At 39.9% G+C, this 25,254-nt stretch overlaps 1 protein-coding gene and 1 non-coding gene across 3 annotated transcripts in view; one reads left to right on the top strand and one right to left on the bottom strand.

Annotated features, from left to right (window-relative positions):
- Positions 1–23,482, top strand: part of LOC142074699 (angiogenic factor with G patch and FHA domains 1-like) — a 41,186-nt gene extending 17,704 nt beyond the window's left edge. The window contains exons 6-14 of one of the 2 annotated variants that reach the window (XM_075135495.1): positions 4,750–5,095; positions 6,776–6,887; positions 15,979–16,030; positions 18,311–18,412; positions 18,774–18,939; positions 19,189–19,271; positions 20,287–20,414; positions 21,421–21,520; positions 22,361–23,482. In XM_075135495.1, coding sequence (XP_074991596.1) covers positions 4,750–5,095; positions 6,776–6,887; positions 15,979–16,030; positions 18,311–18,412; positions 18,774–18,939; positions 19,189–19,271; positions 20,287–20,414; positions 21,421–21,520; positions 22,361–22,561 — 1,290 coding nt within the window. In that variant the 3' untranslated portion in view covers positions 22,562–23,482. The remainder of the gene's footprint in view (positions 1–4,749; positions 5,096–6,775; positions 6,888–15,978; positions 16,031–18,310; positions 18,413–18,773; positions 18,940–19,188; positions 19,272–20,286; positions 20,415–21,420; positions 21,521–22,360) is intronic. The other variant, XM_075135496.1, reaches the window with a different exon arrangement.
- Positions 23,483–24,604: 1,122 nt separating this feature from the next.
- LOC142075147 (small nucleolar RNA SNORA47) lies at positions 24,605–24,734 on the bottom strand. Its single transcript, XR_012670806.1, has one exon. It is a non-coding gene; the product is annotated as a small nucleolar RNA SNORA47 (small nucleolar RNA).
- Between the last annotated feature and the right edge of the window lie 520 nt (positions 24,735–25,254).

Genomic DNA, 25,254 nt, shown 5'->3' on the forward strand with positions numbered 1-25,254 from the left:
TAGATTTTTGCATTGGAAATTCGAGTATTGTGTAGGGTGGAAGACAGTAACTGGAGTACTTGTGAAATGGTGCTAGCAAGTGAAAGCTTAGTCATCTGTGTGAAAGAGCTATCTTAAACTGTTTGAAAATGTTTGTTTCTTTAGTAAAATACTAAATTTCAGATTAATATTTCAAATTGAGAGAGTTGGTGCTAAAGATTTAACATTCAGCCCTTTAGATTAGGGTAAGTACCCATGATTCCATTAAGTCACCTACTGACCTTCCAGCAAACCAAGAAGCAACAGACTACGCATTTCTGAAAAGTTGCTTATACATATGTTTTGTATAAAGTAAATTGATTTAGAAAACAATACAGTTTAATTAGTGCATTTATTAAAACTAAACTAGTTATGCTCACAATAACTTTTAAGTTCTAATTTGTAGTTGCTGAAGAGTTGCATGAACATGCATGTCGATCAGGCATAATACAGAAAAATGAGAAGTTTTGAAAGAAAATGTCTTGCTCTGTCACAGTAAAGCAAAAAGTATAGTTAAATGCTTAAAATATTTTGATTTTTTTTTATTAAAAACATTTCAATTACTTTTGTATTTATACATTTATGTATTTATACATGTATATACATTTATGTATATTATACATGTATTTTTACATTTATTCATGTATATTGTAAGTAGGCCAGTCTGCACTTCAGAAGGTCTTTGTAATGAGTAGTTTGTGACCCATCTTTATAAAGCAAAACCATCAGTTTCTGTCATACGAACATGATTTGTAATTCTTGAAAGATCACTCCTCATGGGATACATAAAAATAACATGCTGATCCTGAACCATTTCACTTGCGCCTTTGGCTGTCTTTGTCAGGGGTGCAGAAATATTCTATTCTATTCTAAATATGAACCTACTCAACCCTGTAGTTAAGAAATAGTTTAATATGGATCAGATTCATCCCACCTCTCAACTTTACTCATGCTTAGTGAGAGAAAAGGCAGAGATCACGTGATGATACCTAGTAGATACAAAGTTTTTTCAAAGCTGAATCACATAGAGGCAGTCCCTATCCAACATATGACTTTAGGTCTACTGACTGTTAAGATATATTAGGCAAAGTAACATACAAAGAAAAGCATGTGCCTAGTATCATGGTGTAACAGACATGGTTATAATGAGTACATCCTTGCATATTTTGTGTGATGTGTCACGAGTTTGGGATGAAGAGTTAAATATCCTGCCATTGAGAAATGAAGTGCATTGTTAGTGTTTGTTAGGTCATTCAGGATGATATTTACTGAATATTCTGCTTACTGTGGGTTCCTTTTTTTAAGCAGTGGCTATATGGAGGCAAGGTATTGGTGCTGTTTGCGTAGTTACACTTTCATACATGCTATGTATGTTCTGTGTTAGTACTAGTCATCATATATAATGGAAAAGGATTTTTTCAGCACAAGTAAAGACCCACTCAAATGCTTTATAAATACATTCAGCATCCCCAGGCTTAATGTTTAGACATCATCAAGATGTGCATTTTAATACAGATCCGTGAAATCATAAAGGGCTCAAAATTCATATTCTTTATGAAAGCAATTTTTAAATCCACAATTTTGTACAAGGATTTGTAAACTTATTTATAGCTAGAACATTCCAGGAGCTTAATTAAAAGTTTAAAGTTAGTAACTTCTTCCCTCCCGTTGTGGTTTAACCCGGCAGGCAGCCAAACACCACACAGCCGCTCGCTCACTCCCCCCTACCCCACAGTGGGATGGGGGAGAGAATCGGGGAAAAAAAAAAGTAAAATTCGTGGATTGAGATAAAGACAGTTTAATAGAACAGAAAAGGAAGGGAAAATAATAATGGTAGAGTATACAAAATGATTGATGCACAATGCAATTGCTCACCACCCGCCGACCGATACCCAAGCAGCGATTGCTACTTCCTGGACCATGCCTCCTATTTATATACTGAGCATGATGTCATATGGTATGGAATACCCCATTGGCCAGTTGGGCTAGCTGTCCTGGCTATGCTCCCTCCCAGCTTCTTGTGCACCTGGCAGAGCATGGGAAGCTGAAAAGTCCTTGACTAGCAGGGTACTTAGCAACAACTGAAAACATCAGTGTGTTATCAACATTCTTCTCATACTAAATCCAAAACACAGCACTAGGAAGAAATTTAACTCTATCCCAGCCGAAACCAGGACACCTCCACACCCCCCTAAAAAAACCCTTTGCTTCCAAGGTCCTGAACTTGCAAAGGAGTCTGTTATTGTAAATCTTTGCCAGAAATAAATTTCCATGCTTGATTTCAGCATAACAAAGCAGACTGCTGTTTGTGGCATCAAGGCTAAGGTTCAAGGAATCTGCATCTTGTTGATTAAAGTGTTTAAACAGGAGCTACATTATGCAGATATTCAGCTAATTTATCATATGTGTTTCGCCTAACTTGATTCCAGTTGATCTCAATAGGAGAAATAGTGGACCCAGAATGGTAGAAAATGAAATCTGACATTATTCATGTTAGTTTGAATACAAATAGCTATGCTTTCTGTAACAACTTCAGTAAGCACTTTGTCCTAATTAAATATGTAAATAGGGCCATTACCTCTCAGACTGACTTGTGGGGGGGTTTTTTCACTTCCACATATGTACTGAGTCATTTTGACTTGTTTGTATGCAAGATTACAGTTTAGGCAGAAGGAGTACATGAAGGTTACGTTTATATCGGTACTTAATAACAGAACTATTTAGTTTATTTGCTTTATTAGGAGTTGATTGTAGTAATAGTGGAAAAAATACAGAAACTGCTGAGAACAGGCTTAATGGTCATATTGACAGAATGTATGTACAGAATCTTTGATCTGTCTATAAGAGTGTTTTTTAAAATTCCTGTTTTCAACCCAGAACAAAGAGTCTACTCTTTAGTAGGCAGGCTTTGAAACACCTTTTTATTTTCTAATTTAGAATATCTGAAGTGATGCCAAAAATGAGTATCACTGGATTCACTGTGGAGAAAGAGCTGAGTGGTTGGAGCATTATACTTGGGCATCAATGTGTCAGAGTCATCTGTTGCTTTGCCTCAGTTGTGATTTGAGCAGAGCATTTAGTTTCTCTGTTTTCAGACTAGATTAGCAAAACTTTGGTAGCTCACAGTATTACGGGTTAGAAATACATTTAGGATTGCAGAGCACCTTGGTATGACTGGTATCGATCTAATATCCATGCCAAATATAAATATAGACAAAGATAAATATACTGGAAAAGATCACTGGTAAAAGTTATAACTAGATTTGCCAAAAAGGCTTCTAATTGAATTATGTGTCTGACATGTATGAACTGTGTAGTCTTACTTTTGGTTAGATTATTACATCTCTTATTTAAAATAAACAACATAGGCAGTGGCCTTGTGATCCTGTTCCTTCCTAGTTACAATACTTAAAGGATTCGGGGAGGAGGACTAGTGCATTGTAGAGAAACCCTAAACAAACCAATAGTCCTTCAGTTAAAGCATGAGGTCTTTTAAAATTTGCTCATTATTCCTGAGAATTTGCTGTCTTATTGAAAGTGTTTCAGAAGTACACTGTAAAGTCCTATCCAATAGCTTGACTACTGGGCTGAGAGGAATTCTTGTGTTTGTCTTACAGCTGTGCCACTGATGAGTTTTTACAATTTTGAAAAGTGAAAGTGCTTTAATTTCCATGGTGTTAACATTCACATTAATTCCTGTATCTTGAAATGTAAAATGCTCTATATGAAAACTTACTGAAAAAAGTCAAGCATGTTTTTTATTTGAACTGCTGTGTTGCAATATTTTGTACAGTTCAGGGCAATTGAACACATTCATTCTGAATCTAAGATGGCAAATAATTTTATAATAAAATCTGAGATATTTTTTTATTTATCTTTTAAAGCCATTTGTGTTCATTCCTTTTTTTTTTTTTAAGATGGTCATCAGGGTTAATAGATTGAGAATTAAATTTTCTAGATACTCTGCCAAAATTGATGTGAAACTTTAGGTTTCTCAGTTCAAAAAATGTTGATGGTCTTTTTTTTCTGCTCATGAAATCAAGTGGCGATGGAAGAACCTGCAATGATCTAATTTGTCTGGCATGCAGTGGAGAAATTTGTTGCAGTAGAAAATGGATTCTCAGTAGAATTGTTCCACATAGCATAAATTAAACTTAAAAGTTCTCTACAGTATCTTGATATGAAAGGCTTTGTTAAAGTTGCAATTTTGGAAGGATGAAGAGCAGGTCGTTAGGCAAGCATGGGTGGGCATTCCAGATATTTGGGACCATTGTGGAAAAAAATGAGAAGACAAAAGCAGGAGTAAGATATGATGAAGATCAATTAAAGAACTTTTAAACAAGTTACAAGAATTGAGTAAGAGAGGGAAAGAAGTAAGTGTCATAAAAGCAAAACTGGAAAATATTCAAGATGGTGTTGTACAAGTTTGAAAGTGAGGACAAGGATCTTAAGTTCTGTGCGAGAAAAGAGGAAGGAGTAAGTGAAGGTTAGAAGAGGAGCGCAGTCACGCTTTCTCAAATAGAAGATGGTCTCAGTCATGTCTAATAGGATGTGAAAATGTTTCTACTGAAATGTTCTGTTGACTGCACGTGCAAAACTTTCTGGAAATTTAACCATTTCTTAATAGTCCTAGTGAAGGATTTAATTCCAGGCTGGTAGCAGACTTTAGAATAACTCAGTCTGTAAAGAACGTAACATTCCTCAAGTCTGATTTCTATAACTCCTCTCCAGGATTTGGACACAGAAGAGCAGAAATCATCTAACAGTCTGAATTGCTTTTCCACTACTGAGCAAGTAAGTTCTACTGAAGAAGAGGAGTCTCCAAATGTAAGAAAGAAGACTAAAATGGACACAAAAACACGAAACAGTCTAACAGCCAAAGAATCAATTTGTACAGGCAATATAAATTCACATTCACGCAAAAGTACACCACATACTGCAGCATGTATAGACACAGTAGACACAGAAAGTGAGCCAGAAGAAGGTGAAATTACAGATTCTGAATGTGAAGCCTACAGCAGTGAGGATGAAGTAACAAGTGAAGAAAGTGCTGATTCAGAAGACTCAGAAAACGAAGGTGAAGTATTGTGGCTTTTATGTACGATATTACTGTATTTTTCCAGGAGCCCGTTAAGAACAAACTACAAGAAAACAGTTTGTATAATTAAAAATAAATAAATAAAAGCATCTAACTTGAGATACTTTGAATTAAAAAGTGCTATATGTTACCAGTATTTGTTTCCTTCTCTTCTCTTGCACAGTAGTCTGAAGTAAGTAGTGGTGTTTTTGTAAAAGCTGTTTAGGGGTATAACTTCCTGTGCTTGTGTAGAAACCTCGGTGGTAGAATAAGATTTGTTTAGATTAGGATAGTGACAGGAGAAAAAAAGTCTATTGCTAAATAGAGATTCTAGTACAGACCTCACAGTAATTCTGTGTATTAACTCTCTTCAATTAATGTATAATATTTCTGACGCTGTTCATAAACAATCATGTATAATTCAATGTAAGATGAATCCACTGTGGTGAAAAGGATGAATGTGGAGTACTTGGTACTATTTGAAATCCTATTTTGTGTGTATTCCAGTGGCAATATGTAAGAAATGGGTATAGAGAGGAAACCTGTATGCTCTTTTGTACCAAAGAAAGTATTCTCTTAGGTCCTTAAGACCTACTCAAGAATTGAATGGTCTCTTGCACAAAAAAAAAAAAAAAAACAACACCCACAAAACAAACCCCCAAAAACCCCAAGGAAAAAAAAAAAAACCAAACCTGAAAAGCTTAATGCAATCAATTGGAACTATGCATATGCAAAGGATATTCCAAATCACAGAATGAAATATAACCTATAGGAGTCTGTACTTCAACCTCTGCCCTGCTCACAGTTAAACAGTCAGTTTGTTTCTTCTACTTTCATTACTTTACTTGCTCAACTACTCAGATTCTGATTGATTAATGCCATTCAATATGTGCTTGCTACTATCAGGCTTTCAGATTAAATTTCCTTCTCTTACTATTTTCTAATAATCAACTCTGCAATAATGCTGGAGTAATAAAAACTGGAGACAGTTTCTTTCCTCCTAGTACCTTTTGAGCTAGCGTCTTCCCATCTTGCCCTGTGTATTCCTAGCTGAGATCATTGGAGACTGTTTCTGCAAATGTATATCCAAGAATAGAATTCATATAGCTGTTGGGATAGAATTACTTAACAGATACCGAGGCAAAAGAGCATATGCATCTGTAGGCTCATCTATTATTTCTTCTAATTTGTATTGGTGCATAGTGCTAATAAGAGTTAAAAATTAGTAAAAATACATTTGACAGAAATTGTCAAATATAAAGTTTTATATGCATTAGGTTTGTGATGTGGGGAACAAAAAGGTGCTGCCTTTTCTCAAAGTAAAACTGTATTCAGCCAGTCACTAATCAGTTATGACTAATGGTCCATAAATTTATAGTATGCTAGAAAATTCTGTGAGTTTGTTTATTTTATTGCTGTAACTAAACAGTTGTGCACATGTAAATAATCAGAATTAGGAAAACATTCTTAATACTTTAGTGTGCAGTCAGAAAGCCTTTGAAACAGTACTCTCATCAAAGTTTTCTCTCAGATGTGCTTATATATTTCTTTTTCTGAAAGTTGCGTAGGATTCAGCTAGATAATGGCTGAATGTATATCAGTTGTTTGAAAGCTATGGACTATAGGGGTAAAATTGTAACTTGTTGGTAGTAACAATATTTATTTTTTCTGTAATTATAGGTGAAGAAAAAATCTGGCCTCCTTGTATCAGAGTAATTGTAATAAGATCACCAGTTCTACCGACTGGATCACTTTATATTATCACAGCTGTGAAACCTGCTACAATTGGAAGGTAAAACTGAATGGAATTTTTATATATATGTGAAACTGTACCTGGCTTTGAAAGCTGTGGAAGCCGCTCAAGATTGTTTGTCCCTACTGTCATGCTTGTCCTCCTAGTGTGCAGCAGTTGTGAGTTAGATTAGCCCATAATAAGACATTTAAGTCATGTCACATAACATCATTTTTGCTGTGATGACAGCACACGCAGTTGATGTAGCTCAGCAGTCATGAAAATTTGTTAGTGATAACTTGATCTCGTGTCTAAGTCCTAATGGCAGCATAGCTGCAAGTCATTCTTTGAAAACTGTTGTTTTCTAGAAAGTAAGTAAATTTTTTTTCTGGGCCACTAAGGTAACTTTTTCAGAAATGGAAGAATACGCTTAAGAAATTCAGGATCCCAAGAAAGCATGTCCTGGACTTCCTCACACATTCAAATTCCAGTAGGGTTGATCCATCATTTTGAAATGATAAGTTGGGTTTTGTGCTAGCCTGTGTGCATTCTTTCAGTTCTGATGTTTAAAAAATAAATAAAAAAAAAATCTGATTTGTTCATTGTAGATGATGAATGCATGAAGAATTTAATGATGAATTAATGCTTTCTTCAGTGTTTACTGAAAACCTCACCCCTTTTCAGCTGCTTTTAAGTAATGCTGATAAATGTCTTTTAATTTGCTCTTACAGGTGGAGTTTTCTAGGTGCATTATGTGAAGTTTAACTTATGACAAGTCTCCTTGCAATTTGCATATAGTCCTGTACTAGCTGCATTGCTTCTTCATCCCCTAGTATAAGAAACTAATACACAAATCCCTTCTTCCTCCTGCAGTGATTTTGACAAAAAAAAAAATCTATATAGATTACTCTTTCATTTCATGTATTACCTGCCTAATGCTACCAAGAATTCTACTTCAGCGTTGAAGACTGATGCCAAGATGCACTGAAAAGCTTGAAGTATTGTGGTGGGTTGACCTTGGCTGGATGCCAGGTGCCCACCAAAGCCGCTCTATCACTCCCCTCCTCAACTGGACAGGGGAGAGAAACTATGATGAAAGGCTCGTGGGTCGAGATAAGGACAGGGAGATCACCCAGCAATTCCCGTCATGGGCAAAACAGACTTGACTTGGGGCAATTAATTTAATTTATTGCCAATCAAAAGTCAGAATAGGGTAATGAGAAATAAAAACAAATCTTAAAACCCCTTCCCCCCACCCCTCCCTTCTTCCCGGGCTCAGGTTCACTCCCAATTTCTCTACCTCCTCCCCCCATAGTGGCACAGGGGGATGGGGAATGGGGGTTGCGGTCAGTTCATCACAGCTTGTCTCTGCCGCTCCTTCCTCCTCACACTCTTCCCCTGCTCCAGCGTGGGGTCCCTCCCACGGGAAACAATCCTCCACGAACTTCTCCAAAGTGGGTCCTTCCCACAGGCTGCAGTTCTTCATGAACTGCTCCAGCATGGGTCCTTTCCACAGGGGGCAGTCCTTCAGGAACAGACTGCTCCAGCGTGGGTGTCCTGGTTCCGGCTGGGACAGAGTTAACTTTATTCCCAGTAGCTTGGGGGGTGTGCTGTGTTTTGGGTTTAGTGTGAAAGGAGCATTGATGGCCCATGGATGCTTTGGCTGTTGCTGGGTGATGCTTGCACCGGGAGGGGGGAGCACACCTGGGGTGGTGGACCCAGCTGGCCAATGGGGTATTCTATACCATGTGACATCATGCTCAGTATAAAAACCAGGTGTGGGGGGGGCTCGCCCCCTGTTCGTGACACGCGGTCAGTGAGCAGTTGCATTGCGCATTGCCTGCTTTCTATATTCTGTTATTGTTGTTGTTCTCATTGTTATTATTACTGTTCTACTTTGTTTTATCTCAATTATTAAACTGTTTTTATCTCAACCCGGGAGCTTTCCTACTTGTGCCCTTCCGATTCTCTCCCCCATCCCACCGGAGGGTGGGGGGTGATCTAGCAGCTGCGTGGCGTTTATTTTTGCTGGCTGGGGTTAAACCATGACAGTCCTTCTTGGCGCCCTACGTGGGGCAGCGAAGGGTTGAGATAACAACAGATTATTTAGAGCATATTAAGGAATTTATATCTGTTAACATATTAATTTGTTCTGCAACATGCTCCTGTTTTTACTGTACCTGTTAAAGATTGGAGTTGGGTTTTGTAGTCTGCTGTGCTCTGCCGTGATTAATGATGTTTTGCCTGGGAGATTTGTTACTAAAACACTGGCATTGGGGGTTATTTGGTATTTGGGATTCGTAATGAAGCCGTTTCTGTATTTCGGGTACCACCTCATGGAGACCATTAGCAATTATACCTTTTCCTCTGAGAGATTTTTTATGGAGGAAATAGAGAATGGCACCCTCGCTACCTTCCTCTATGATGTCATCTCCTTTGTTAAAATTACTTGCCAGTACCTTGAACACCCCTGGGTAGTTAAGGTACATCTATTGGTACTCCTTGGGAATATTGTTGTGGTTTTATCCAAGGTTAGTAAGCAATTTAAGAATGTCATCCAGAGATCTGCCCCAAGGCTGGATAGTTATGAGTGGCAGGGCGAGTGGGATAGCATGGGCAGATGCCTAGGACGGTGGGCACCCCCAGTGTTCTGGAACTTTACCCCTGAACAAGTGCAGAACCCTGAAAAATTAGTAGAATATTTGGAAGAAGTATGCTGTCACCCTGGCCATTCTAGGGAGACGCAAATCACTACAATGTGCTGGGGCCTGGCCCACGCCTACCGAGCCCTGTTCAACACCAATCAGAACCCCCAAGGGGAAGGAAACATCTCTGCAGCTGATGACAAAGCAACAGGCCCTGTGGCTACTCCACCCCCCACGGCAAGCACAGTGGCTCCCCCACCCCCCAGGGCAGGCACGGCAGCTACTCTGCCCCCTGCAACAGAGAATCAACCCATGCCGGAATCAGTCGCCCCTATACAAAAAAGAAAATGCACAAGAAAATCAGCTCGTTTAGTAAGGGATGAAGATGAACCAGGGCCATCACGAGAACAGGAGGAGGAGGAGGCAGAACCCGTAAATGAGATGGTGACCACCCGATCCCTATCTCTGGGTGAGCTGTGAGATATGTGAAAAGACTTCAGCTGTTGTCCAGGCGAGCACATTGTCACCTGGCTGCTCCGATGATGCTGGGATAACGGGGCCAGTAGCCTGAAATTAGAGGGTAGGGAAGCCAAGCAGCTGGGATCCCTTTCTAGGGAAGGGGGCATTGACAAAGCGATTGGACAAGGGGCACAAGTCCTCAGCCTCTGGAGGCGACTCCTGTCAGGTGTGAAGGAAAGGTATCCCTTCAGGGAAGATGTTATATGCCACCCAGGCAAGTGGCCCACCATGGAGAGAGGTATCCAGTACCTGAGGGAATTAGCCGTGCTGGAGGTGATTTATGATGACCTGGACAAGGAGCAGTTATCCAAAGACCCAGATGAAGTCAAATGCACCCGACCCATGTGGCAGAAATTTGTACGGAGTGCACCAGCGTCACATGCAAACTCATTGGCAATAATGACCTGGAAAGACGGAGAGGAACAAGCGGTGGATGAACTGGCTGTCCAACTCCAGCAATATGAAGAAAGTCTCTCTTCCTCCCTACGGGCCTGTGCCTCTGCTGTGGAGAAACTGTCTCAGGAGGTCCAGCAACTCAAAGAGGATATGTCCTACTCCCCACCTGCACGGGCCAGCGTCTCAGCCATTAGGAGCAAGCGTCCCTCTGCTCAAGAGAGGAGACATCGTGGGTACACACCCCGGGGTACCCTGTGGTTTTACCTGCGTGACCACGGAGAGGACATGAGGAAGTGGGATGGAAAACCTACCTCAGTCCTACAGGCACGGGTACATGAGTTGCAAGGAAAAACAACCACAAAAGGGGGTTCTTCCAGGAAAACTGCTGCTCCAGTCTCCAGTGACCAGTTCCCCAGACAGAGTAGAAGGGCTGATTCCACTTCCGATCTTAAAAAAGGGACTTCTGATTCATACTTAAAAGAACTGGATAGCGAATATGATGACCAGGACTAGAGGGGCCCTGCCTCCAGCCAGGTGGAGGAAAGGGACAACCGGGTTTACTGGACTGTGTGGATTTGATGGCCTGGCACATCAGACCCACAGGAGTAGAAGGCTCTTGTAGACACCGGGGCACAGTGTACCCTGATGCCATCAAGCTATAAAGGGGCAGAACCCATCTGTATTTCTGGAGTGACAGGGGGATCCCAAGAGTTAACTGTATTGGAGGCCAAAGTGAGCCTGACCGGGAAGGAGTGGCAGAAGCACCCCATTGTGACTGGCCCAGAGGCTCCGTGCATCCTTGGCATAGACTACCTCAGGAGAGGGTATTTCAAGGACCCAAAAGGGTACCGGTGGGCTTTTGGTATAGCTGCCCTGGAGACAGAGGAAATTAAACAGCTGTCCACCTTGCCTGGTCTCTCGGAGGACCCTTCTGTTGTGGGGTTGCTCAGGGTCGAAGAACAACAGGTACCAATCGCTACCACAACAGTGCACCGGCGGCAATACCACACCAACCGAGACTCTCTGATCCCCATCCATGAGCTGATTCGTCGACTGGAGAGCCAAGGAGTGATCAGCAAGACTCGCTCACCCTTTAACAGTCCCATATGGCCAGTGCGAAAGTCCAATGGAGAGTGGAGACTAACAGTAGACTACCGTGGCCTGAACGAAGTCACGCCGCCACTGAGTGCTGCCGTGCCGGACATGCTAGAACTTCAATACAAACTGGAGTCAAAGGCAGCCAAGTGGTACGCTACAATTGATATCACTAATGCGTTTTTCTCCATCCCTTTGGCGGCAGAGTGCAGGCCACAGTTTGCTTTCACTTGGAGGGGCGTCCAGTACACCTGGAACCGACTGCCCCAGGGGTGGAAACACAGCCCTACCATTTGCCATGGACTGATCCACACCGCACTGGAACAGGGTGAGGCTCCGGAACACCTGCAATACATTGATGACATCATTGTATGGGGCAACACAGCAGAGGAAGTTTTTGAGAAAGGGGAGAGAATAGTCCAAATCCTTCTGAAGGCCGGCTTTGCCATAAAACGAAGTAAGGTCAAGGGACCTGCACAGGAGATCCACTTTTTAGGAATAAAATGGCAAGATGGACGTCGTCAGATCCCAACGGATGTGATCAACAAAATAACAGCCATGTCCCCAGCAAGTAGCAAAAAGGAAACACAAGCTTTCTTAGGCGTTGTGGGTTTTTGGAGAATGCATATTCCAAATTACAGTCAGATCGTAAGCCCTCTTTATCACGTGACCAGGAAGAAGAACGACTTCAAATGGGGCCCTGAGCAACAACAAGCCTTTGAACAAATTAAACGGGAGATAGTTCAGGCAGTAGCCCTTGGGCCAGTCCGGGCAGGACAAGATGTGAAGAATGTGCTCTACACCGCAGCTGGGGAGAATGGCCCTACCTGGAGCCTCTGGCAGAAAGCACCAGAGGAGACTCGAGGTCGACCCTTAGGGTTCTGGAGTCGGGGATACAGAGGATCCGAGGCCCGCTACACTCCAACTGAGAAGGAGATATTGGTAGCACATGAAGGGATTCGAGCTGCTTTGGAAGTGGTTGGTACTGAAGCACAGCTCCTCCTGGCACCCCGACTGCCGGTGCTGGGCTGGATGTTCAAGGGGAGGGTCCCCTCTACATATCATGCAACCGATGCTACATGGAGTAAGTGGGTCGCACTGATCACACAACGGGCCCGAATAGGAAACCCCAGTCGCCCAGGAATCTTGGAGGTGATCACGAACTGGCCAGAAGGCAAAGATTTTGGAATATCCCCAGAGGAGGAGGTGACGCGTGCTGAAGAGGCCCCACTGTATAATAAACTGCCAGAAAATGAGAAGCAATATGCCCTGTTCACTGATGGGTCCTGTCGCCTTGTGGGAAAACATCGGAGATGGAACACTGCGGTATGGAGTCTTATATGCCAAGTTGCAGAAACTGCTGAAGGAGAAGGTGAATTGTGCCAGTTTGCTGAGGTGAAAGCCATCCAGCTGGCCTTGGACATTGCCGAACGAGAAAAATGGCCAGTACTTTATCTCTATACTGACTCATGGATGGTGGCAAATGGCCTGTGGGGGTGGTTGCAGCAGTGGAAGCAGAACAACTGGCAGCGCAGAGGTAAACCCATCTGGGCTGCCACATTGTGGCAAGATATTGCTGCCCAGGTAGAGAACCTGGCTGTAAAAGTACGTCACATAGATGCCCACGTACCCAAGAGTCGGGCCACTGAAGAACACCAAAACAACCAGCAGGTGGACCAGGCTGCTAAGATTGAAGTGGCTCAGGTAGATCTGGACTGGCAACATAAGGGTGAATTATTTATAGCTTGGTGGGCCCATGACACTTCAGGCCATCATGGAAGAGATGCAACATCTAGATGGGCTCGTGATCAAGGGGTGAACTTAACCACGGACACTATTGCCCAGGTTATCCATGAATGTTCAACATGCGCTGCGATCAAACAAGCCAAGCGAGTAAAGCCTCTTTGGTATGGAGGACGATGGCTGAAATATAAATATGGGGAGGCCTGGCAGATTGATTATATCACACTCCCACAAACCCGACAAGGTAAGCGTCATGTGCTCACCACGGTGGAAGCAACCACAGGATGGCTGGAAACATACCCTGTGCCCCATGCCACTGCCCGGAACACCATCCTGGGCCTTGAAAAGCAAGTCCTGTGGTGACATGGCACCCCAGAAAGAATTGAGTCAGACAACGGGACTCACTTCCGAAACACCCTCATAGACACCTGGGCCAAAGAGCATGGCATTGAGTGGGTCTATCACATCCCCTACCATGCACCAGCCTCTGGAAAAATTGAACGATACAATGGGCTGCTAAAGACAACACTGATGGCAATGGGTGGTGGGACATTCAAGCTTTGGGATACACATTTAGCAAAAGCCACCTGGTTAGTCAATACCAGGGGATCTGCCAATCGAGCTGGCCCTGACCAGTCAAAACCCTTACGTACTGTAGATGGAGATAAAGTCCCTGTCGTGCACATAAGAAATATGCTGGGGAAGACAGTCTGGGTTACTCCTGCCTCTGGCAAGGGAAAACCCATCCGTGGGATTGCTTTTGCTCAGGGACCTGGGTGCACTTGGTGGGTAATGCGAAAGGATGGGGAAGTCCAGTGTGTACCTCAAGGGGATTTTATTGTTGGTGATAATAGCCAATGAACTGAATTGTATGATATTAGTTATTACATAGTACTGTATGTCATCACTTCTATGGTTAACTATATGCCATATTAACAGTATTATAGTAAGAATCACCCAGATTAATGTAGCATGAAAGTGAGCAAGGTGCAACAATGATAGAACCGGACGAGCACCCAGAACTGGCCTCCGCATGCAAGAGTCCAGCACCACACACCATCTCTCCTGCCCTGAAAGACTGTTACAACAGATGGAACCCTAAGTCATAGACTAAATGAACTCAATGGACATTTTAGAGGGATGGCCCATGGAGTAAGGGAATGATATCTCTGTGTGTGCATATATATCAAAAGGCAGGAGAAGTAGTGGTGACTAATTGGAATGTATGGAAAAATGTGAGACCTGGGCATGATGTAGATGGTATAGAATAAGGGGTGGATACTGTCCTGGTTCCGGCTGGGACAGAGTTAACTTTCTTCCCAGTAGCTTGTGGGGGGTGTGCTGTGTTTTGGGTTTAGTGTGAAAGGAGCATTGATGGCCCATTGATGCTTTGGCTGTTGCTGGGTGATGCTTGCACTGGGGAGGGGGAGCACAGCCGGGGTGGTGGACCCAGCTGGCCAATGGGGTATTCTATACCATGTGACATCATGCTCAGTATAAAAACCAGGTTGGGGGGGGGGGCTCGCCCCCCCGTTCGTGACACTCGGTCGGTGAGCAGTTGCATTGTGCATCACACAAAGCAGACGATGCACAATGCAACTGGTCGGTGCTCACCGACCAGTTGCATTGTGCATCGTCTGCTTTGTGTATTCTGTTATTGTTGTTGTTATTGTTATTATTACTGTTCTACTTAGTTTTATTTCAATTATTAATCTGTTTTTATCTCAACCTGGGAGCTTTCCTACTTGTGTCCTCCCGATTCTCTCCCCCATCCCACCGGAGTTGGGGGGGTGATCTAGCGGCTGCGTGGGGTTTATCTTTGCTGGCTGGGGTTAAACCACGACAGTGGGTCCCCCACGGGGTCACAAGTCCTGCCAGCAAACCTGCTCCAGCATGGGCTCCTCTCTCCACTGGGTCCACAGGTCTTGCCAGGAGCCTGCTCCAGCACAGGCTTCCCATGGGGTCACAGCCTCCTTTGGGCGCCTCTACGTGCTCTGGCGTGGGGTCCTCCACGGGCTGCAGGTGGATATCTGCTCCACCGTGGACCTCCATGGGCTGCAGGGGGACAGCCTGCTTCACCATGGTCTTCACCACGGTCTGCAGGGGAATCTCTGCTCTGGTGCCTGGAGCACCTCCTCCCCCTCCTTCTTTACTGACCTTGGTGTCTGCAGAGTTGTTTCTCTCGCATATTCTCACTCCTCTCTTCTGTTGCGCAGCAGTTTTTCCCCCTTCTTAAATATGTTATCACAGAGGCGCTACCACCATCGCTGATTGGCTCCGCCTTGGCCTGCGGCGGGTTCATCTTGGATCTGGCTGGCACTGGCTCCGTCGGACATAGGGGAAGCTTCTGGCATCTTCTCACAGAAGCCACCCCTGTAGCCCCCCTGCTACCAAAACCTTGCCATGCAAATCCAATACAAGGATGCAGAGTTCAGAGTATTAATTACAGGCCTTCTATGACATTAAAAGTTCAGATAGAAATATCAGGTTTATTGATAAAGCCGTACCTTTAATTTTTTATATTATGTTCATTGCCTACTGTTTAGATTATGGTTTATAGATGGAAGAAGGGACGTGAAGTAAGTCTTCACCTTGTACATATATTGCAACACAGTACTTTTACATCTGTGAAGCTTCATAATAGCTCAGAAGAGAAACACAGTATTAAGGTTCAGCTAAAATACACCTTTTGTAAGACATTGTTAGAACTATTTCTGCTTTGTTGTGATTTATATATCAACTTGCCTTTCCAGAGAAAAAGATGCTGGGCACACACTTCAGATTCCTGAAGTTGGAGTCAGTAAGGTAACTCTTGTTTCTGTCTGCTGAAATGTAGATCAGCGTATGGATGAGGCTTTAGATTTTATTGCTTTAAATTTTGCCAAATCTTATGTTAATTTTAAAAAAAACAAAACAACTTTTTGAATTAGATGTGGTTTTAGTCACTTCTTTGAAGTTAGAGAAAGGAAAAGATACGATATTTTACCGAATAGGAATTTAATGCAAACAGCATTGTGATTTCAAAGTCTGGAAAAGCTAATTTTTTTTTTTGAATTGGATTCTTAGTAATCCACAGTGTAATGCGCAGTAAAAAGTTATACTTTGAATCTTGAATTTCTTAGTTATTGAACTTGAGGAAAATATATTATTGTGTTAGGTATTGATCATATTATAAAATATTGATGTCAACTAGCTAGAACTTTGTTATAAAGTAATCCAATCCTTGTAGTTGAGCTTAGAGCAACAGGTTTTGTTTTGTTTTTCTTCAATGGTCTAAATATGTAAGTGATATACAGGGAGTTTGAAAATTTAACAGAATTTTTGTGTGACAGATTGTAATGGAATTTTTTTTTCTGGTTAAGAGGGATTAAAGATAAATTATGTGCTCTGTTTTGCTAACTATTTTAACATGGACCATAAATACAGTACTATTAATTAAAAAAAATGTAAATTGACAAAGACATGTCATCCAAACAAAAAAAAAATTGATAAAAACATCTACAAATGCAAGTATCTGAAATATGCTTTACTATGTCTGTTCCAGATGATAGTTCTGATTGATCAGCCATTTACCATATTTTATACTGCACAATTTCCAGAGAAAATCTTTCCCTGCTGTTAATGACTTTTTCAGGCATGTATTTGAAATTGGGTGTATAAAGCAGCCAAAGGGGTTTTATTTTTCTGTAGTGTTACCATTTTCTCCATTGCTTCTTGTACGGATAACAATATTTATTATATAATTATTCGTGGGTGCCTGAGTTGCTTTGAAATACCTTTCATTAAAATAATTGACTGTCTGCATAAGAAGTTATTTCACTCTGCAGATGAGGAGTCTAAGGCAGGAAGATAAATTACATATCTGTAGAAACAAAAAGTTACTACTGATTTGTTTTCCTCACTATTCATAGTTGATAGTTGTGGACCACTTTGGCATTTGCTTTCCTTTAAATGTAAAGTGAGATTTAAAGAAACAAAGTTACACCCTGCAGATTTAGCATCTTAAGAAGTAGTTTTGGTTCATCCTATTCAATAAAACAGAGGTAGAAATTAAATTATCTATTGAATGAGCTAGTCAATCTTTCCACCATTATGGGAGTATTCCTGTTGTAAATTTATGCTAGCCAATCTACAAAATATTTTTTTTAATTAATGAATGTAGCAACTGCTCTCGCTCAAAGATAAGGGATTTGGTTTTAAATTAGCACTTTCTTCCCAGATTGACTGTTGGGTTTTTTTCTTCTACTATAGCAAAAGGCATCTTTGCTTGTCAAATTTGAAACTGTCATTTTTTGAGACTTCTGGTTTTTTTACTGGGAGTCATAGTAGGCTGCAGAAGTTGATATTTTGGTTTGCTTAGTGGCCGTTTTTTGGAGCTAGTGTATGTGTTTGAGTTTGGCCTGGAGTTGTGTTTTCTGTGTTCTGTCTGGGCTTAGGAGCAATACCTATAGAATTGTGACAAAAAAAAATAGATTGTTAGTCTCAATATCAGAAAGGAGATAAAAGGAACAGCAAATGATGGATAGTAATTGTGTCCTGGGCATTAAGATGCAGGTGAAAGTGAATTACATGAAATTTACTAAAACACAGCATTTAGTCAGCTATTTCAGATATGAAAGACCAAGTAACCTGAAACTGTAGAATGAGATCAGATTTTTTTTTAATTGCATTTCTTTCAGCATCTTTTTTGATGCACTCCAGAAAGAGAAAAATTGAGAGTGCTATAACATACCTTACAAGAAAAAAGCCTTTTATTTATAAGAACAGTTAAAAATGCTTTATTACTGTATCTTGCAGTCCTTTAAGTAAAGCATACTTGCCACATTGGAGGTATATACCTTTTCAGTACTGAATCAGTTTATAGTCAAAATAGTTATATTAGAATACTTTAGCTCATGTTGTTGTGGCCCATTCATTTACATTTCAAATAGATTAAATCATAAGGCATGGAATACTCTCTTAGAGTACCAGAGCCACTCAGTTAAAAGGCCCCAAAATACATTCTGAAATCTTACTGTAAAATAGCATATAAATTGTGAAGTATTTGTTTAATGAGAACATTTCACTTAGGCTTCTATTTATCAGTTCCATGCAGAAGTATATTTTGACCACGATTTGCAAAATTATGTTCTTGTGGATCAAGGCAGTCAGAATGGAACAGTTGTTAATGGAAATCAGATTCTCCAGGTGAGTACTTGTTGTTATAATGCTGTGTATGTTGCAGAAAATGGTAGTCGTGGTCATTTAAAATATGTTATGGCAAATCACTAACAATGTCATTGTATGGTTTCTTTCATACGTTAGTCTCTTCCTCGGTTCCCTTCTGTTTTTAGGGCCACTTGTAATACTTCATGTTTGGTTTATATTAGGAAAAATCTGCTATGGTTACAGTTGCTAGAGTGAAATACCCACTGTAGTTAAATATTTGCCTGCATTTGTGAGACCAAACTGAATCACTAAATTATGAGCAGTATTCATGAAATAAAGTTGTTGGTGCCCTTCATTAGTAACTAATAAACATGGCTGCCAAAACTTTCTTTTGCTGTAGCCTAAAACAAAATGTGATCCCTACATCTTGGAGCATGGAGATGAAGTGAAGATTGGTGAAACTGTACTTTCTTTTCATATACATCCTGGCAGTGATACTTGTGATGGATGTGAACCAGGACAAGTCAGAGCACATCTTCGCCTGGATAGGAAAAAGGAAACTTCTGGTTAGTCATGTTATCACTGGATATGTTTTTTATTATAGCTCTTTACTTTATAAACATAATTATTTCAGATAGTTTTCTTACAATTTTCTTGTCAACAGGGAATAGTTCTATAATACATGATGATGTATTTTCTTCTTGGTATGTGTGTCTGTGTAATAATGTTAGAAAAAAATTTCTCACAGTTGTCTTATGTTTCAAAACATTGTTACATTATTAATTAGAAATTCAATCCTGTATTGTTCCTTTTAGTTTGCCCAGCACTTAGCAAAGAAGAGAGAGAGTTAGTCAGAAGAAAAGCATTAAAACAAATACGGGTAAAATATGGTTTACAGGTGAGTTTACAGTAGAAATTGAGTAAGTGTTTGAAGTCTGTGTCTATTCTGTGATTCCTGTTTTAAGCCATAGACTTCAGTGAATAAGGAAAGTTTTCAAATGCACTCAAACTTGAGCCTGGTGGTTTTACTCAGGTTTGTCTTTTGTACACTAAGTAATTGTTTTTTACAAACCTCTACAGAGAGAGATGATGATAACAGGGCATGGAAGTTCTGTTAAAATTTTAGGAAAAAATGATCAGTTCCAATGTGTACAAGATTCCTCATCCTTTTGAGGTTAAGATTTCTTAAGACATAGCTATTTTTATTTCTGCAAATTAAGTTGGCACTAAATTGCAGTGCTATGTTTTATTTGGAAAGGGAAAAATAATGAGCAACTGAAAAAATGATGGAAGGAAGAGGGAAAATTTTTAAGTTTTTATTTTAAGTCTGCTTTGCCATAGAAAAATGCCAACATGAATGTACAGGCTATATTGTATATAGGTATTCAAGTTACTTCTGTTTTAGAGATGATTTTAATGATGGGGTTGCATCTAGCACTTGTAATAAATATTCATATAGAAAACAGAATGCCATCGTTTCTCTCAAATTCTTCCGCTAATGAAATAACATTGGTACAGAATCTATACAAGTGCTTAGTTGTGTCATCTATTCTGAAGAAATAGTTGCTGAAGAACAGGCTATACGCTTAAAAAAAAAGTCAGTGGCATGTCCATGTGGTTTTCTGCTTAATATGGAGAGATTGATTCTTCATACCAAGAGAAGATTCAAGAGAATCTGTTAATTTATTTACAGCCTCTGTGAAATTAATTAATTTGGCAATATTGCATTATTATGTGATGGTGGCAATAACAAACTACTGAATGAGAACTATAGTTTTTTGTTATAAGATTTAGAATTAATGAAATAGGCTGAAGCTGTGCTTTACTTTTGGAGGGAAGCAGTGAAGTTATTGAAAATAAAGAATTTAAAGCCAGCTTTCTTTGCCTTGATGGAATTTAATCTGTTTGCAAAGAACACAGAGTATGAAGACAATAAAGCAGTGAAGAATCCAAAGTACAAAGATAGAGCAGGAAAGCGCAGAGAGACCATTGGAAGTGAAGGAACCTTCCAGAGAGATGATACTCCAGCTTCTGTCTATATGTAAGTTTGTTTAGGGGGGGAGAGGAAATCCTGTGTCCTTCTCTAGTGAATCTTAAAGAATGATGATTCAGTAAGTATCAATTAGTTACTAGGATACAGTTTGTTAGATTGTGAATTGCCTGTATATAATGTGTTAGGAGAGCTAGAAAATACTCAAGTTATTCTCACTTCCCAGTTCATATGCTATTTTTATTAATTCCTCACATTCCATACAGAATTCAACTTGGCAGTAAGGATGCTTTGATCACTTTCTTACCAACTCAAACAATCAGGGAATTCCCCAGCAGCAATATTGACACCTTCAATAGTGTCTATTTTTCAAGTGCCTGTTTCTATTTTTCTATCCAGTCCCAGCAATAGCACATATGCGAATTTTTTACCTGCAGTTTCTTTCACTGTCAATATCCAGCCTATCATAGGACATGCATTTATATACATCTTAAATGACACTTATTTTAATCTTCCTCTTTAATTATTCCTCTGCTTCTGTAGTTGCTTGTTTGTTTGGGTTTTTGGGAGGTTTTGGGGTTTTTTTTTGTTTTGTTGTTTTGGGGGGGGTGGGTTGTTTGTTTTTAAGAAACATGAACTTGTAGGTGCTTGTAAGTTAGTAAAAGGAAGTGTGAGACAATGAAATATGTGCGTTAGGATGATTTGGTGGTGAGGTAGTGATAATGCCTTTTCCCTAGTGCAGTTGATTTGCACCCACCTATGCCGTATCTTTTAACTCCTAAAGTAAGCAAGTAGTTCAGAGGGAGTTTTAAGAAAGTTGGTATTGACTGGAGGCTTGGCATAGCTTTGGTAACCGAAGATATTAATGGAAGAACTTGCAAAAGGTGGCACTAGGGTCTTCTGGATAGCTCTTGATGGAAGTAGGAACAGCATGGTAGTTGAGTCCTGGTTTCTAGAGCAGCATATACCTGCACATTTCTGTCCTTCAATATTTGAGTAGAGAGCATACTCTTTGTATTAACTCTTACTTATCAGTTATCTTAAACTTTCTTTAAAGTGAAATCAGCAACAGCAACAAAGGACATAAAATGTTGGAGAAGATGGGATGGAAAAAAGGGGAAGGCCTGGGCAAGGATGGTGGTGGTATGAAGGATCCGGTAGGTCTGTCTGGTTTTTACTTGGAGCAAAAAGAAATAAAAATGTGTTTGCAGTCAAAAATGTCTAATTGTAAGCCACTATTCACTTGAAACATTTCAAAATCCTGGGTAGGAAGGAATAATCTCAGTAGGACTAATCTCAAATCACTTTTGACTTGATTAATGAAGTATTTTGAAATTTTTCAATGATTTCGTCCCTTCAGTGGAAAATGCCAGTAATGTTTGTGGTTGTTGGGAAACTAAGCAAGGGAGGACAGACATCTTCTAGCTATTGAATTAATAATCTCATATTTGAATACAAAGTTTGGAGGAAGATTTAAATAATTTTAAGTGGTGTGAATTCAAGATGGGCTTATGGTGGAATCCTTCACTTTCTGTGAGGCTGATGTAGCACAACATTCAAACTAGATGATGCACCATGAGAGAGGAAAAGCTGGCTGAAGTCACTGTAGCCACCAAGTTCTAGGCCTCTGTGGCAGTCATCTTAGCCCCATTTTTGTCACCATTGTGGTGTTGTCTTTTGGCAATAGTGCTGCTCAGAGCCACACCATGCTTTGTGTTGTCAAACTACCCAGCACAGGGCTCATACGCTATTCATTTGGTGAGGAGTACTTCACAGTGATGTTAGTGGCAGGTGACATCAGCACTCTAGATCGTAGTTCTAGAGGTGGTGATTTGACACATTGTTTTAACAGTACTTTAGATGCCCATGTATGATCTAAGTATATTAGAACCTTAAACAAAATGCTTGGGGAGGGGGGAATTAGTATTATAAAATATGATTTGAAGTATTTAGAATACCTAACTTGCAGTTACAACAATATTTAATGTATTTGACAGATCCACCTTCAGTTACATAAGATGCATGCAGGTTTGGGTACAAGTAGACCAGCCTCAATTGAAGATGTTCAGATCATCCAGAGCAAGAATAAAAAGAACTGGGATAAAGCAAGAGAAAGGTTTGCTGAAAACTTCCAGGAACCTAAATCACAAAAGGATACACCTAAGATTATGCCTTGGGTTAGAGGGACTGTAGAGTAAAGTATCTGGTCCCACAGCAGGGTAATTCTTGTGTATAAATAGTTGAGAGAGAATTTATTTTTATTCCTTTTTCTTTTGCTAAAGCACAAGTTTGGTGATATGTAAAATACAGTTGTGGAAAAAATTATGCAAGATTAACTCTATTATGTTAATTGGTTTTCTGTAGTCTTCATGCTTTTATTAAAACACATTTTTAATAAGAAATGAATGGAATTTAGAGGGATATTCAAATTTAAGTACTTGAGAGTGGTTCTCATCACGAGCAGGAACTTTCTTCAATTGTGTTTTTAACACAATACTTCATGGAAAGTCAAACAAAACATCTTTTAAATATGATACCTTTACCTTTTGAACAGTGGTTTAAAAGCAAGCGGAAACAAACAAAAAAGAAAAAGAAAATCCCCCAAACCCTACTAACAGATTATCATATCGCCTTTTCCTCTGTTGTATGTTTATTCACGATTGCCATGAAATGCTCAGCAAGAGGTACACCACTCTTAAATTCATACAGTTCAGTACTAGTCACATAGCTTACCTTAAGGGGAAAAAAACTTGGTTTTAAATGATCCATCAGTACTGTTTAAATACTGTATTCCATGAAATAAACTACCAGCATTGGTGAAGAAAACAATGTTCAGAGGACAGCTTGTACCAAAATTTTCTTCTGTGAAGAACTTGCTCGAGACTTGTTTAGTAAATCTGTATCGTGCCTTTAAAAGAGGAGGTATGTTTAGAAAACTGCTATCTGTGTGTATTATTTATTAACTTCTTCTGATACATCCCTTGCTGGCAATGGAGTTTATGCCAGGGGGAAAAAAAACCCAACCAACAGATTTTTGGTGGGAAAGGATTGCCAAACTGAAGCTAAAAGATTGGTATTTATTGAATGTTCCTAAACACAATAAATCATTGTCAATTTAAGCAGTGTGCTTCTTGATACTGTCTTGTGCATATGCTGGATATAAGTGCTCTTCTAAAATGAGAAAAACTTAATCCCGTTTTAGTCAAGTTAAAGTTCTGATACTTGTCCAAGTAAGGGAAACTTAGTAGTCTCACCATCCTATTGGATCATGCAGGCAACCGTCAAGCAATGTTGAGTAAAACCAGGACAAGTTGCTAGCTATTTATCTTAATATATCTTTAGATGCATACAATATAAAGCAAAATATTCAATCTATGTTATTTAAATCATTAAAGCACACAGCTTTTTTTTTTTTTAACAACCTGAAGCATGCCTTACTTCAGCAGTATACAGTTGGAGATACGGCTATGAGCAATGCCTGCAGCAGTATTGCTTAATTTAATTAAAATCAGCTCACCGTTTGCCTTTGTAAGCAGTTCTCTTTTCACTGTTTTAGCGATAGTTATGAATTATTGGCTTACTTTGCTGATGCATTCCTTTGTATTGGCAACTTAACATTTTCAGAGGCTACCTATTTCTACCTGTGAAAAAAAAATTGTTCTGTGTGAAACAGTTACATAGTAAGTTTTAGTTCACCGGATATCTAAAAAGGCACTTCTGCTAATAGGAGGGGGGGTGGAACCTGTATGCTAAAAGAAAGTGTTTGCTTTTTTTTTTTTTAAAGTTGACCTCTATGGTCTTTGATAGTAAATCAAACTACAAATCTTAAAATGAAGGGACAGCAAGCCATCTTGTACATGCCTTAGTAGGAACCTTAGCTTTCCCTCTCCCCAATTATTCAAGTAACAGCTCTAAGAATAGTCAATCACTGGTTTATTGTTGTCATGCAAAGAAGAAACTTGAAAGGATTTAACTGAGTTTGCTGAGTTTGCATTTCATAAAGTTTTTTGAAATAAGACATCATTCCCCTTCTGTGAGAGGCATGGTCTCATGCAGTCAAGCACTGACTCTGCTTCCAGTACTGCAGCTTCCTCTTTCAAGCAGTTGTGTGCCTTTATTGAGTAGGAACACTTGTATTGAGCTAAATACGGCTTTTCATCCCCTACCTTAGTGACCCCTTAGAAAGTTTTAAGTACAAATGAATTAGGTGAAAGCCACCAATGGTGTGCAAGCCTTATGTGCAAATGCAATACTACTTTCCCTCATGTCAGGAAGGGAACATGAGTTGCTGTTGCACTATTATAATTTTGGAGGCTATAACCAGTAAGATACAGCATAAAGTTTTAACTGTCTTACCTTCTCAGTCCTCCAAACATCCTGTTGTCTTTTCCAACATATGCTACTTAATATTCATCACTTAGGCAAAATGGCTTCTGTATACATCCACAGTCAAAAGTTTTAGCAGTTTACTGTGTATGTATAAATATTGCTAATGAATATATATAATCTGTTATATATTTAACTGTTAAGAATAACATTACATTAATCAGTTTATATAAACAAATTATTTTCTGTACTCCTAATAGTGAATTTTGCAAAGCACCAACTTACCAAACATATTTCTGAAATTTAAGATAAACTAAGAAGAGTAGGTACGTTCATATCTTCATTGCTGAACAACCTAGCAGGCAAGTAAAAACACAGAGCACATTCATCATTGTGTGAAAGCCACTGGACTAAACACCTATGCCAACAGGGGCTCTGAACAATTGTATACATATGAAATATTTTTATAAAACATACCATAGATGAAACGGGAGTTTTGTCCTGGTTTCGGCTGGGATAGAGTTAATTTTCTTCCTAGTAGCTGGTATAGTGCTGTGTTTTGGAT

This window comes from Calonectris borealis, chromosome W (genome assembly GCF_964195595.1).
Source record: "Calonectris borealis chromosome W, bCalBor7.hap1.2, whole genome shotgun sequence".
In the NCBI taxonomy this organism is placed as follows: Eukaryota; Metazoa; Chordata; class Aves; order Procellariiformes; family Procellariidae; genus Calonectris; species Calonectris borealis.